This window comes from Oncorhynchus clarkii, chromosome 30, assembly GCF_045791955.1.
Source record: "Oncorhynchus clarkii lewisi isolate Uvic-CL-2024 chromosome 30, UVic_Ocla_1.0, whole genome shotgun sequence".
NCBI lineage: Eukaryota > Metazoa > Chordata > Actinopteri > Salmoniformes > Salmonidae > Oncorhynchus > Oncorhynchus clarkii.
In genome coordinates this window covers 7,389,006-7,404,563 of record NC_092176.1, presented here as the reverse complement: position 1 = coordinate 7,404,563, position 15,558 = coordinate 7,389,006, and the positions used below count along the sequence as shown (strand labels likewise).

General features: G+C 41.7%; 1 protein-coding gene across 2 annotated transcripts in view; it reads left to right on the top strand.

Annotated features, from left to right (window-relative positions):
- The first annotated feature begins 918 nt into the window (after positions 1-918).
- The window catches only part of LOC139390110 (galactose-3-O-sulfotransferase 1a), a 15,747-nt gene continuing 1,107 nt past the window's right edge, over positions 919-15,558 (top strand). Inside the window, exons 1-3 of one of the 2 annotated variants that reach the window (XM_071137267.1) lie at positions 919-1,269; positions 13,593-13,740; positions 15,373-15,558. The exon at positions 15,373-15,558 is cut by the window's right edge and continues 1,107 nt beyond it. In XM_071137267.1, coding sequence (XP_070993368.1) covers positions 13,613-13,740; positions 15,373-15,558 — 314 coding nt within the window. In that variant the 5' untranslated portion in view covers positions 919-1,269; positions 13,593-13,612. The remainder of the gene's footprint in view (positions 1,270-13,592; positions 13,741-15,372) is intronic. The other variant, XM_071137268.1, reaches the window with a different exon arrangement.

Genomic DNA, 15,558 nt, shown 5'->3' with positions numbered 1-15,558 from the left:
TGTCAGTGCTGTGTGTAAGTTGACTATGCAAACAATTTGGAATTTCCAACAAATGAATGTTTCTTACAAAAACAGTCAGTCTTTCCTCATCTCTTAGCCAGGAGAGATTGGCATGCATAGTATTAATATTAGCCCTCCGAGTACAAGGAAGAGCAAGACATGCCGCTCTGTTCTGGGCCAGCTGCAGCTTAACTTGGTCTTTCCTATTAATGTATTACATATACCTTTGATTCTTAAGTAATATAACTTACAAACTTAGTACAGAATCCATATATCATAACCCAAACAATGTATAGTTTCAAAATATACATAAACTGTTGGTCCTTCCTGTTGGTCCTTCCGTTGAGAACAGCAGAACATTTTTCAAGCCCATCCCTCAAGTTCAGCTGTTTAGTTGAAAAATGAATTGTGGCTATTGTTCTGTAATGTAACTGGGTTCACCACAAAACAAAGTGTACATGAAATGCAATACCCATGTCTTTTCAGTGTATTTATAACCTATTGTTCATGTTGTGCCCAAGAACATCCCTTAGCCGTGTGTATTTCTGATAATCCATGGGTTCTCATGCCTTATTGCTTAATTCATACTTCATTATGTTATTAATCCTATTTTTCATGTTATTTTCAAATGATCTATAAGCACAGCTAGCTAAAGTAGTCTTTAGAACAATACGGTCGTGAAACAGAGCAGGCTTGATAAGTTGCCACAATCGTGGGCTTTGTGCTTTGGCTCTCTGCATGTTATTTTTAAACAATTTGCTAGCCCTCCTATCAGCTTGCATCTCAGACTTGAGTCCAGTGTCTGCTCTCAATAGCCTTCTGTATAAAGACAGAAAAGAGCCCTTCCCCTGTCCCTCTACCCCCTCACTCTCTCTCTCTCCCTCTCTCTCTTTCTCTATGTGCCTCTCTCTTTCACACACTGTGTCAAGTCCCCTGACAGGGAGCCTGATCACTTTGAGAGTTGAAAGTGGAGGAGGAGGGTGCCAGAGACATCAGGTTTGCATAATATACAGAGAGAGAGAGCACCTGCCAGGAGAATGGGCTTCAGAGCGTTGGGCTGTCATATGTAATGATAAGGAAAGTACTGGACCATGTGGTGGGGTTGTGACAGCATGTGCGATCCAACGGGAGCAGGAAAAAGGCACCAGTGGACCGGACAGCTCGTCTTATACTCACTGCTATACACTCTGAGGAGAAACAACCGTCCTAGGTTTCAACCTCAGTGGCATTTTTAATCTAACTGCAGTTGCTGGATTTATGCACAAAAGGGTAAGTGTTATTTTTCACAAAGAGAATCACAGATTTGTATATTGAAATGTATACTACAGACTGATTTATGGTTCTAAACAGTGATGTAAAGTACTTCAGTAAAAATACTACTTAAGTAGTTTTGGGGGGTATCTGTACTTTACTATTTACATTGTTGACAATTTTACTTTTACTCCACTACATTAAAAAATCAAATATGTACTTTTTATTCCATTACATTTTTCCTGGCACCCAAAAGTACTCGTTACATTTCGAATGCTCAGGCTGGACAGCAAAATGGTCCAATTCACACCTATCAATATAATGCGTTGTCATCTCTACTGCCTCTGATCAGGCAGACTCACTAAACACAAATACTGCATATGTAAAGAATTGTGCCATCTGGTTTGCTTAATATCAGGAATTTGATCTATAGCAGTAGGACAATTGATTATTTTTTTCACAACTGTACATAAGTACTTTTTAAACCAGATACTTTTAGACTTTTACTCAAGTAGTATTTTACTGGGTGACTTTCACTTTTACTTGAATCATTTTCTATTAAAGTGTCTTTACTTTTACTCAAGTATGACAATTTAGTACTTTTTCCACCACTGGTTCTAAATACCTATTTTTTTGTCTTATTCTTTGACATAGGTATAATAGAATGATCATAATGTGCAACTAAAATATCTTATCTCAAGTTTGAGTTCTGAAATTTGGGTTGAAGAAAATTGTTTCAAATGATAGAGCAGCCAATATGGCCTACAGAACTGATAATACTGTTACACTATACTCACTGGTTCTAGGGGGCCTAGGCTTGCCTAATTGTTCTGTAACCTGACTACCCAGCAAACATGGCCCTATTGGCCCCATTTGGTATTTGGTGGGCAGGGTGGGCAGGGGCTTAGCATGGGCTTAACATGGGCTAGCCCACAACAACCCCATCAGCCCAACATGGGCTAGCCCTGCATGGGCTTTCCCCATACCAAGCCCACACCAGTACAACACGGGCAAGCCTACACCAGTACAACACAGGCTAGCGCAGTGGTTCCCAACCTTTTTCAGTTACTGTACCGCCAAGTACATTTTGCTCTGCCGATTAGTATCCTTGAAGACTAGCTGTCGCCATAGAGCCCCACAGTGGAGGTGTCATAATACCCATCAAAACGAGCGGTCAAACAGGGAAATGATTCCAAATGGTTTTCCACCATTCAATTTTCCCATTTTAGAAACACTTAAAGTACGGGCTTTGTTTTGTGTAGGCTTACCCTGGCGTGACAATTTGATAACCATGTAAATCTCTCTCGGACAAGGTGACTTATATCAATATATTTGGCTCTATTTACTCTCATATTCAAAAATACTAATTAGCATCAAAGTAGGCATCAAATCACTGCAAGCTCCTGCACGTCATCTCTAACAGACACCTTCGCTAACAGGTATTGTGTCAATTTATTAATTACTGCATTTAGCGAACATTAGATAGTTAATCCAGAAATTCTGGGTTCTAACTCCTAAACTTGGAATAGGGTTAATTATCAGGTATCCTATTGAAATATTGAGTGCTTAGGTTTAGAGGGGCTACACCAGAAGTTAATGGTTATCTGTAGGAGGAAAGTATATGGTGGGGGCAATTAAGCTTGGAATGTACCGAGTGTAGGGGAAACGATCACATGGCAGGCATTGATAAAGGGAGAGAGCCATGGATTAGTGATGAATGGGGTCGAGGGCAGGTCAGGTCACGTTAAGGGAGAAGGAACAGTTTTTAGCTCGCGTCACTTAATTTCCTGCCTAGTAACAAAGATGTAGTGTTTGGAGAGAAGGAGGAGATTCCACCTCAAATTGGGGTACATATACCACCGCTATTGTGAACATGTTTTTTTTTTCGGTTCAGCTGTTCGATCCTTTGGGGGACGATAAACTTGCTGTAAGCTTTCGTAGTGTCAGCCGAGTTCTTACTCTGATAATTAGAACCTAACAGCCTCGATTCGGCAATCTCGTCCAGGTCATCATGGCATTTGTAGTTTTTTACGATAGACAAATTAAGAGCTAATTAGCATTTGGGGGTAAAAAAAATCCTTTATGGGAAAATGAATGGTTGAAAATACGATTGGAACCATTTCCCTGTTTGACCGCTAGGTTTTATGGGTATTAAGACTCATACTATGGTACTCTATAGGCATCGGCAAACAGGGATCCTAATAAATCAAATCAAACCCTCTCGTGCATTTTAAGCCTACGGTCTCATGAGTCTGCTCAAGTACCCCCTGTGGAAAGGCCAAATACCACCTGATTAGGAACTACTGGCCAAGCGGGAACCAGCCCAACATGGGCCAGGACCCCACCAAATCCAACAAGGGCCAGCCCACACCAAACCAAACAAGGGCAAGGGATAGCCCACACCAAGCCCAGTTACTTCATAATGTAGAGGCGTGGACTCATTAGAATATTTGGGGGGCGTGGTTTGCAAATACCACAATTCATGTTGTTAAGTTTTAAAAAATGCTGACAGAATACATTCAAACTAAATGAGGGTTTGGAACATTAAAGCCAATTATCTTGGAATAATCTTTTTTCAGATAGAACCTTATAGTTCTAAGTTCAGAAGATACAGTTGAAGTCGGAAGTTTACATACACCTTAGCCAAATACATTTAAACTCAGTTTTTCACAAAACATTTTAAGAATGTAAAACGTCAGAATAATAGGAGAGAGAATGATTTATTTCAGCTTTTGTTTCTTTCATCACATTCAAAGGGGGTCAGATGTTTACAAATACTCAATTAGTATTTGGTAGCATTGCCTTTAAATTGTTTAACTTGGGTCCAACATTTAGGGTAGCCTTCCACAAGCCTCCCACAATAAGTTGGGTGAATTTTGGCCCATTCCTCCTGACAGAGCTGGTGTAACTGAGTCAGGTTTGTAAGGCCTCCTTTGCTCGCACATGCTTTTTCAGTTCTTCCCACAAATGTTCTATAGGATTGAGGTCAGGGCTTTGTGATGGCCACTCCAATACCTTGACTTTGTTGTCCTTAAGCCATTTTGCCACAACTTTGGAAGTATGCTTGGGGTCATTGTCAATTTGGAAGACCCATTTGCAACCAAGCTTTAACTTCCTGACTGAGGTCTTGAGATGTTGCTTCAATATATCCACATACTTTTCCATTCCTCATGATGCCATCTATTTTGTGAAGTGCACCAGTCTCTCCTGCAGCAAAGTACCCCCACAACATGATGCTGCCACCCCCGTGCTTCACTGTTGGGATGGTGTTCTTTGGCTCCCCCTTTTTCCTCCAAACATAACGGTCATTATGGCCAAACAGTTCAATTTTTGTTTCATCAGACCAGAGGACATTTCTCCTAATAGTACGATCTTTGTCCCCATGTGCAGTTGCAAACTGTAGTCTGGATTTTATATGGCGGTTTTGGAGCAGTGGCTTCTTCCTTGCTGAGTGGCCTTTCAGATTATGTCGATATAGGACTCGTTTTACTGTAGATATAGATACTTTTGTACCTGTTTCCTCCAGCATTTTCACAAGGTCCTTTGCTGTTGTTCTGGGATTGATTTGCACTTTTTGCACCAAAGTACATTCATCTCTAGGAGACAGAACACGTCTCCTTCCTGAGCGGTATGACAGCTGCGTGGTCCCATGGTGTTTATACTTGTGTACTATTGTTTGTAAAGATAAATGTGGTACCTTCAGGCGTTTGGAATTGCGCCCAAGGATGAACCAGACTTGTGGAGGTCTACAAAAAAAATTCTGAGGTCTTGGCTGATTTTGATTTTCCCATGATGTCAAGCAAAGAGGGACTGAGTTTGAAGGTAGGCCTTGAACTACAGCCACACCTCCAATTGACTCAAATTATGTCAATTGGCTTATCAGAAGCTTCTAAAGCCATGACATAATTTTCTGGAATTTTCTAAGCTGTTTAAAGGCACAGTCAACTTGGTGTATGTAAACTTCTGACCCCCTGGAATTGTGATACAGTGAATGATAAGTGAAATAATTTGTTTGTAAACAATTGTTGGAGTAATTACTTGTGTCATGCACAAAGCAGATGTCCTAACCAACTTGCCAAAACTATAGTTCATTAACAAGAAATTTGTGGAGTGGGTGTGACACGAACCGGCTCAAAGCCCGTAACAAAAGGGAGACAACTTGGAGATAAGGAGTAACAAAATACATATTTATTAAATACAGTAACTAAGTACAATATACAATGGTGTGTAATCAGTAGTGTAAGTAAGTGTTTTGCATGAATTAATGTGATAATGCAGGATGTTGAAAGATGCTAAAGCAAACAACCAAGAAACACAACAAAATCCGTAATGGTGTCTTCGTGGAGAGAGTCTCCTCCATGAATGGGGAAGTGGTGTATTTATCCTGGGACACACCGGGCCCAGGTGTTTCCCATGTAGCGGACAACCCTCCCAACTCCGCCCACCAACACCCTAACAAGGAAAACAAGAGGAAAGAGAGAATACTGCAGACAGAGTGGGAGGGTCGTCACAGTTGAACGCCTTTTAATGACTCTAACCTAAGTGTATGTAAACTTCCGATTTCAACTGTACTTTTGTGTAACTGTTACTGAGAGTGTCGTTCCAGTTTAAGTGTTCTGTTGTGAAGTCAGCAACATCTTTTAATTTAATCATCTTATTAAATTATGTACAAAACATTATGTACAACTGCTCTTTCCGTTACATAGACTGACTAGGTGAATCCAGGTTAAAGCTATGATCTCTTATTGATGTCACTTGTTAAATCTACCTCAATCAGTGTAGATCAAGGGGAAGAGACAGGTTAAAGAATGATTTTTAAACCTTGAGACAATTCAGACATGGCCATTCAGAGGGTGAATTGGCAAAAAAAATATTTAAATGCCTTTGGGTAATGTAGTAGGTTCTGGGCACACCGATTTGTGTCAAGAACTGCAACGCTGATGGGTTTTTCACACCCAAAAGTTTGCAGTGTGTATAAAGAATGGACCACCACCCAAAGGACATCCAGCCAACTTAACACAACTGTGGGAAGCATTTTTTTTTATTTCATCTTTATTTAACCAGGTAGGCAAGTTGAGAACAAGTTCTCATTTACAACTGCGACCTGGCCAAGATAAAGCAAAGCAGTTCGACAGATACAACGACACAGAGTTACACATGGAGTAAAACAAACATACAGTCAATAATACAGTATAAACAAGTCTATATACGATGTGAGCAAATGAGGTGAGATAAAGGAGGTAAAGGCAAAAAAAAAGGCCATGGTGGCAAAGTAAATACAATATAGCAAGTAAAACACTGGAATGGTAGATTTGCAGTGGAAGAATGTGCAAAGTAGAAATAAAAATAATGGGGTGCAAAGGAGCAAAATAAATAAATAAATAACATAAATACAGTAGGGAAAGAGGTAGTTGTTTGGGCCAAATTATAGGTGGGCTATATACAGGTGCAGTAATCTGTGAGCTGCTCTCGCAGTTGGTGCTTAAAGCTAGTGAGGGAGATAAGTGTTTCCAGTTTCAGAGATTTTTGTAGTTCGTTCCAGTCATTGGCAGCAGAGGACTGGAAGGAGAGGCGGCCAAAGAAAGAATTGGTTTTGGGGGTGACTAGAGAGATATACCTGCTGGAGCGTGTGCTACAGGTGGGTGATGCTATGGTGACCAGCGAGCTGAGATAAGGGGGGACTTTACCTAGCAGGGTCTTGTAGATGACATGGAGCCAGTGGGTTTGGCGACGAATATGAAACGAGGGCCAGCCAACGAGAGCGTACAGGTCGCAATGGTGGGTAGTATATGGGGCTTTGGTGCCAAAACGGATTGCACTGTGATAGACGGCATCCAATTTGTTGAGTAGGGTATTGGAGGCTATTTTGTAAATGACATCGCCGAAGTCGAGGATTGGTACGATGGTCAGTTTTACAAGGGTATGTTTGGCAGCATGAGTGAAGGATGCTTTGTTGCGAAATACGAAGCCAATTCTAGATTTAACTTTGGATTGGAGATGTTTGATGTGGGTCTGGAAGGAGAGTTTACAGTCTAACCAGACACCTAGGTATTTGTAGTTGTCCACGTATTCAGAGCTGTCCAGAGTAGTGATGTTGGACAGGCGGGCAGGTGCAGGCAGCGATCGGTTGAAGAGCATGCATTTAGTTTTACTTGTATTTAAGAGCAATTGGAGGCCACGGAAGGAGAGTTGTATGGCATTGAAGGGCCAGAAGTATACAGAATGGTGTCGTCGCTCTTGCTGCTGGTGAGTCTCTGATCCACCTCTACACAGACATCATTGATGTATACAGAGAAGAAAGTCGGTCCAAGAATTGAACCCTGTGGCACCCCCATAGAGACTGCCAGAGGTCCGGACAGCAGACCCTCCGATTTGACACACTGAACTCTATCAGAGAAGTAGTTGGTGAACCAGGCGAGGCAATCATTTGAGAAACCAAGGCTGTCGAGTCTGCCGATGAGGATGTGGTGATTGACAGAGTCGAAAGCCTTGGCCAGATCAATGAATACGGCTGCACAGTAATGTTTCTTATCGATGGCGGTTAAGATATCGTTTAGGACCTTGAGCGTGGCTGAGGTGCACCCATGACCAGCTCTGAAACCAGATTGCATAGTAGAGAAGGTATGGTGAGATTCTAAATGGTCGGTAATCTGTTTGTTGACTCGGCTTTCGAAGACCTTAGAAAGGCAGGGTAGGATAGATGTAGGTCTGTAGCAGTTTGGGTCAAGAGTGTCCCCCCCTTTGAAGAGGGGGATGACTTCAGCTGCTTTCCAATCTTTGGGAATCTCAGACGACACGAAAGAGAGGTTGAACAGGCTAGTAATAGGGGTGGCAACAATTTTGGCAGATACTTTTAGAAAGAAAGGGTCCAGATTGTCTAGCCCGGCTGATTTGTAGGGGTCCAGATTTTGCAGCTCTTTCAGAACATCAGCTGACTGGATTTGGGAGGAGAAATGGGGAAGGCTTGGGCGAGTTGCTGTGGGTGGTGACCGGGGTAGGAGTAGCCAGGTGGAAAGCATGGCCAGCCCTAGAAAAATGCTTATTGAAATTCTCAATTATTTGAGTCAACATGGGCCAGCATCCCTGTGTAAAGCTTTTGACACCTTGCAGAGTCCATGCCTTAACGATTTGAGGCTGTTCTGAGGGCAAAGGGAGTGGCTAAGTTCTTTCTTTCTTTTTACCCCTTTCGTGATATCCAATTGGTAGTTACAGTCTTGTAAGAGAGAGGCGAAGGTCGAGAGCCTTGCGTCCGCCGAAACACGACCCTGCCAAGCCACACTGCTTTTTGACACACTGCTGGCTTAACCCGGAAGCCAGCTGCACCAATGTGTTGGAGGAAATACCGTCCAACTGGAGACTGTGTCAGCGTGCATGCGCCCGGCCCACCACAGGAGTCTCTAGAGCACGATGGGACAAGGACATCCCGGCCGGCCAGACCCTCCCCTAACCCGGACAACGCTGGGCCAATTGTGCGCCGCCTCATTGGTCTCCCGGTTGCGGCCAGCTTCGGCACAGCCCGGGATCAATCCCTTGGACTTGCACCCAATTGAACATCTCTGGAGAGACCTGAAAATAGCTGTGCAGCGATGCTCCCCATCCAACCTGACAGAGCTTGAGAGGATCTGCAGAGAAGAATGGGAGTAACTCCCCAGATACAGGTGTTCCAAGCTTGTAGCGTCATACCAATACTCAAGGCTGTAATCGCTGCCAAAGGTGCTTCAACAAATTCCAGGGCCAGCTCTGTCCTGACACCCATTGGTCGGCCAGCCCAAGTGGATTATTGTTCGTTGTACAAAAGGATGGCGAAAATACATATTTACAGTTGAAGTAGTAAGTTTACATACACTTAGGTTGGAGTCATTAAAACTCATTTTTCAACCACTCCACAAATTTCTGGATAACGAACTATAGTTTTGGCAAGACAGTTAGGACATCTACTTTGTGCATGACACAAGTAATTTTTCCAATAATTGTTTACAGACAGATTAATTCACTGTATCACAATTCCAGTGGGTCAGAAGTTTACATACACTAAGTTGACGGTGCCTTTAAAAAGCTTGGAGAATTCCAGAAAATTATGTAATGGCTTTAGAAGCTTCTGATAGGCTAATTGACATCACTTGAGTCAATTGAAGGTGTATTTGTTGATGTATTTCAAGACCTACCTTCAAACTCAGTGCTTCTTTGTATGACATCATGGGAAAATCCAAAGAAATCAACCAAGACCTCAGAGAAAAAATTGTAGACCTCCACAAGTCTGGTTCATCCATGGGAGCAATTTCCAATCGCCTGAAGGTACCACATTCATCTGTACAAACAATAGTACGCAAGTATAAACACCATGGGACCATGCAGCCGTCATACCACTCAGGAAGGAGATGCATTCTGTCTCCTAGAGATGAACGTACTTTGATGCAAAAAGTGCAAATCAATCCCAGAACAACAGCAAAGGACCTTGTGGAGATGCTGGAGGAAACAGGTACAAAAGTATCTATATCCACAGTAAAACGAGTCCTATATCGACATAACCTGAAAGGCCGCTCAGCAAGGAAGAAGCCACTGCTCCAAAACCGCCATAAAAAGCCAGACTACTGTTTGCAACTGCACATGGGGACAAAGGTCATACTTTTTGGAGAAATGTCCTCTGGTCTGATGAAACAAAAATAGAACTGTTTGGCCATAATGTTTGGAGGAAAAAGTGGGATGCTTGCAAGCCGAAGAACACCATCCCAACCATGAAGCACGGGAGTGGCACCATTATGTTATGTGGGTACTTTGCTGCAGGAGGGACTGGTGCACTTCACAAAATAGATGGCATCATGAGGAATGGAAAAGTATGTGGATATATTGAAGCAACATCTCAAGACCTCAGTCAGGAAGTTAAAGCTTGGTCGCAAATGGGTCTTCCAAATTGACAATGACCCCAAGCATACTTTCAAAGTGGTTGCAAAATGGCTTAAGGACAACAAAGTCAAGGTATTGGAGTGGTCATCACAAAGCCCTGACCTCAATCCCATAGAAAATGTGTGAGCAGAACTGAAAAAGTGTGTGCGTGCAAGGAGGCCTACAAATCTGACTCAGCTACACCAGTTCTGTCAGGAGCAATGGGCCAAAATTCACCCAACTTATTGTGGGAAGCTTGTGGAAGGTTAACTGAAATGTTTGACCCAAGTTCAACAATTTCAAGGCAATGCTACCAAATACTAATTGAGTGTATGTAAACTTCTGACCCACTGGGAATGTGATGAAAGAACTAAAAGCTGAAATAAATCTTTATCTTTACTATTATTCTGACATTTCACATTATTAAAATAAAGTGGTGATCCTAACTGAACTAAATCAGGGAATTTTTACTAGGATTAAATGTCAGGAATTGTGAAAAACTCAGTTTAAATGTATTTGGCTAAGGTGTATGTAAACTTCTGACTACAACTGTACATTGTGGAAACTGAAGAATTTAACTAAAAAACAAAAACTGTCACGCCGAGAGGCTCTATAGCCACCTCTCTCTCAAGGATTGACTAATTTGGGCATTGGCAATGATTGTGATGGTGTGCATAGCAACTTAGCCCTCACATTGAATGTTTTCCTGAATGTCTCTGTTTGGGGTTCATTGCCATGAATGTTTTCATGCACAGTATGTCAATATGTGCTTAGGTGACTGAAGATTATGATATCATTAGATAATGGATACATTACTGCTTATACGATTTGTGGAGAGTGACTTTTACCATTGCCCTTCACCATACAATTCCATTTGAATGGGGTTGTAGACAAACAGAAAGTATTCACACTCCTTTTTCCACATGCTGTTATTACAAAGTGGGATTGGATGTCATTGTCATTGTTTGTCAACCATCTGCACAAAATACTCTGTAATGTCAAAGTGGAAGAAAAATGTGAACATTTGTTTTTTGTTTAAATCATGAAAAATAAAACACTAATATGTCCTGATTAGATATCTTGATTAGATATCTTGATTAGGTAAGTACTCAACCCCCTGAGTCAATACAGCGATTACAGGTGTGAGACTTTCTGGGTAAGTCTCTAAGAGCTTTCCACGCCTGGATTTTGCAAACATTTGCCAATTATTAAAACTCCCCAGTCCTTAACGATTACAAGCATACCCATAGCATGATGCAGCCACCACTATGCTTGAAGATATGGAGAGTGGTACTCAGTAATGTGCTGCATTGGATTTGACCCAAACATAACACTTTGTATTCAGGACGAAAAGGTAATTGCTTTGCCACATTTCATTCTGTATTACTGTATTTCTGTATTGCGCCTTGTTGCAAACAGGAAGCATGTTTTGGAATATTTTTCTTCTGTACAGTCTTACTTCCTTTCACTCTGTCAATTAGGTTAGTATTGTGGAGTAACTACAATGTTGTTGATCCATCTTCAGTTTTCTCCTATCACAGCCATTAAACTCTGTAACTGTTTTAAAGTCATCGTTGGACTCATGGTGAAATCCCTGAGCGGTTTCCTTCCTCTCCGGCAACTGAGTTAGGAAGGATGTCTGTATCTTTGTAGTGACTGGGTGTATTGATACACCAGCCAAAGTGTAATTAATAACTGCACCATGCTCAAAGGGATATTCAATGTCTGCTTTTTTTCTCCCATCTACCAATAGGTGTCCTTCTTTGCGAGGTATTGGAAAACCTCCCTGTTTGAAATTCACTGCTAAACTGAGGGACCTTAAATATAATTGCATGTGTGGGGTCCATGCAACTTATTATGTAACTTGTTAAGCACATTTTCACTCCTGAATTTATTTAGGCTTGTCATAACAAATGATTGAGTACTTATTGACTCAAGACATTTCAGCTTTTCATTTTTAAATAATTAGTATAAATTCCGACTTTGACATTATGGGGTATTGTGTGTAGGCCAGTTACAAAAACATCTCAATTGAATCCATTTTAAATTCAGGCTGTAACACAACATAATGTAGAAAAAGTCAAGGGGTGTGAATACTTTCTCAAGTCACTGTTACTTCTTAGCTCCTACCCATATCAGACAATACTTGGTAGATACAATATACCACATGTAAGATTACGCAATAACTGACACCTGCCCAACAAAGGTGTGCATCCTTCCCAGAGCCAGAGTAAGAGCTCAGCCTAACGAAGCACACATCTATACCAAGGTCCATTGGCAGGTTAAACAGCTCCATGAAAAGATCCCTGATTCAGGGGGACGAGCGCTTAAATGTCTCCCATATATCCCAGTGCCTGGGCTGACTCTTAGGGAAGGCAGAATGCCCCCTCACATGCCTCTATAATGGTCCCGTCATGGAACTCCCAGACAAAGGAGCAGAAGACATAGCCCCATTTTCAACTCCATCACTGAGTGACCAGCAGCCACAGAACGTTTTCTTTTCCACCAAAAAAACAACCATTTATCACACAAATGTCTGCAAAATGGTGATGGTGATTCTAGCTGATGTTAGACCTAATTGTTCACGGAAGATTTCAGTATTGAGGAAACGTCAAACTTCAACAAAGCCGTGGGAGCTTTCTGTGAAATAAAGAGCATTTTGATACAGATTTGGTTTGTCTTTAGTATAGTTGCTCGAGCATGCTCTAGGTTGCAACTGGGTGACCCACGTTACGTACTTAATGCTGCCAGTTTGTTCTGGGTCACTGTGCAGTCCGATCTGATTTCAGGCTGCAGGTTGAATGGCTGCAGATCCGTACTGGATCACTTTCCAGCCCGTGCATTATTCATCTAAGGGACAGATGACACAGAACCACAGGGTATATCAGTCCGTGCTGTTGTGTGGCTACACCGTGCCCGTGTTCAGAGTAAAGGTGTAGCTGCAGCACTTTCAAAAGCATGCAGGTACAACGCTTTATAATTGGAAGAATAGGTGTGATCCCTCACAATGTCTTACAATAAGACTTTTAAAATGTTAAGCCTGTCTTATGTATCAGAATGTCAACTTAAATGAGGATAAATTCTTGAGTACAGCTTTGATGATTTGGTGCTGGGACATGTTTCTTCTTTGGACAATTCCCCATTGCACCTTTTTCAAGGAATTGTATGAAGGATGCAGTGTGTGTTCAAATGATCAATCAATCTACATTTCTTGCCATTCGCTCAACATAAACCTAGTAGTTGTTTCATTACCAAAGGCACACAATGTGCTCATTGGAAACAACCATTTGACTGAGCTGAGACGTGTGTTCCCAAACAATTAGGAACAGGAGACAGTGGATCCAAGTGACTAACAGACTTCATGTCAATGAAAAAAAAGGGGAGTTTGTTGATTTCAGGACTGCCAGCCTATTGTTTTGGTACACTGTGGATAAACTTACACTGCTTTTTTGTTTCAGATAGCCCTCAATTTGGGACCATGGTTGTCAAACAGGGGAGGCAATGGAGGTCGATGTGCAAAGGCCTTGTCCTAGGTACCCTACTTACCAGCTGTATGATCCTGCTCTACTGCCTTTCTGCTCCACAGGTCCACTTCAACCTGCCCGAGTAAGCCCCATTTAGACACTTTTTACCCGGGGAAGTTGTTGGGCATCCTTTGCAGTAAATATTGCTTCAACAACATTCAGTAGCAATATATATGGTATACAGATGATACAGATTGCTTTATTTGCCACATGAATGGTGGTAATAGGCTACTATGAGAGGCAAAATGAGTTTTGGGTCCTCTACGTCATTGCATAATGGTAAATCAGATCATATTTGTGATTTGATGTGTTGTGTTGTACACTACCTGTCAAAAGTTTGGACACACCTACTCGTTCAAGGGTTTTTCTTTATTTTGACTATTTTCTACATTGTAGAATAATAGTGAAGACATCAAAACTATGAAACAACACATATGGAATCATGTAGTAAACAAAAAAGAGTTAAACAAAGCAAAATATATTTTATATTTGAGCTTCTTCAAATTAGCCAACCTTGCTGTGATGACAGCTTTGCACACTTTTGGCATTCTCTCAACCAGCTATTCTGAGCACTTGTTGGCTGCTTTTCCTTAACTCTGCGGTCCAACTCATCCCAAACCATCTCAATTGGGTTGAGGTTGGGTGATTGTGGAGGCCAGGTCATCTGATGCAGCACTCCAACATTCTCCTTCTTGGTAAAATAGCACTTACACAGCTTGGAGGTGTGTTTTGAGTCAGTGTACTGCTAAAAAACAAATGATAGTCCCACTAAGCGCAAACCAGATTGGATGGCGTATAGCTGCAGAATGCTGTGGTAGCCATGCTGGTTATGTGTGCCTTGAATTCTAAATAAATCACTGACAGTGTCACCAGCTAAGCACACCCACACCATCACACCTCCTCCTCCATGCTTCACGGTGGGAACCACACATGCAGAGATCATCCGTTCGCCTACTCTGCGTCTCACAAAGACACGGCGGTTGGAACCAAAAATCTAAAATTTGGACTCATCAGACCAAAGGACAGATTTCCACCGGTCTAATGTCCATTGCTTGTGTTTCTTGGCCCAAGCAAGTCTCTTCTTATTATTTGTGTCCTTTAGTAGTTATGTCTTTGTAGCAATTTGACCATGAAGGCCTAATTCATGCTGTCTCCTCTGAGTGTTGAGATGTTTCACGAACTCTGTGAAGCATTTATTATAATGAACTTATCCTTAAAGTCTTAAAGTAATGATGAACTGTTGTTTTTCTTTGCTTATTTGAGCTGTTCTTGCCAAAATATGGACTTGGTATTTTACTAAATAGGGCTATCTTCTGTATACCACCCTTACCTTGTCACAACACAGCTGATTGGTTCAAATGCATTAAGTCGGAAAGAAATTCCACAAATTAAGTTTTTACAAGTCACACCTGTTAATTGAAATGCCTTCCAGGTGAGTTCCACATGAAGCTGGTTGAGAGAATGCCAAGAGTGTGCAAAGCTGTCATCAAGGCAAAGGGTGGCTATTTGAAGAATCGCAAATATAAAATATATTTAGATTTGTTTAACACTTTTTTGGTTACTACATGATTCCATATGTGTTATTTCATAGTTTTGATGTCTTCACTATTATTCTACAATGTAGAAAATAGTAAAAATTAAAGAAAAACCCTTGAATGAGTAGATGTGTCCAAACTTTTGACTGTTATTGTATGTGTACGCTTGCTCTCCATAGGGTGCCAGTGCCTTACTCCTGCGCTCATCGGCCGGCTCAAGCCCACGCCTCACCACTCAGAAATGGCTCCCAGTATGCCATGAGACAGACGGGCCTCTGCACTCCCAAAGTGGATGTCATGTTCATGAAGACCCACAAGACGGCCAGCAGCACGCTCCTCAACATCCTCTTCCGCTTCGGAGAAAA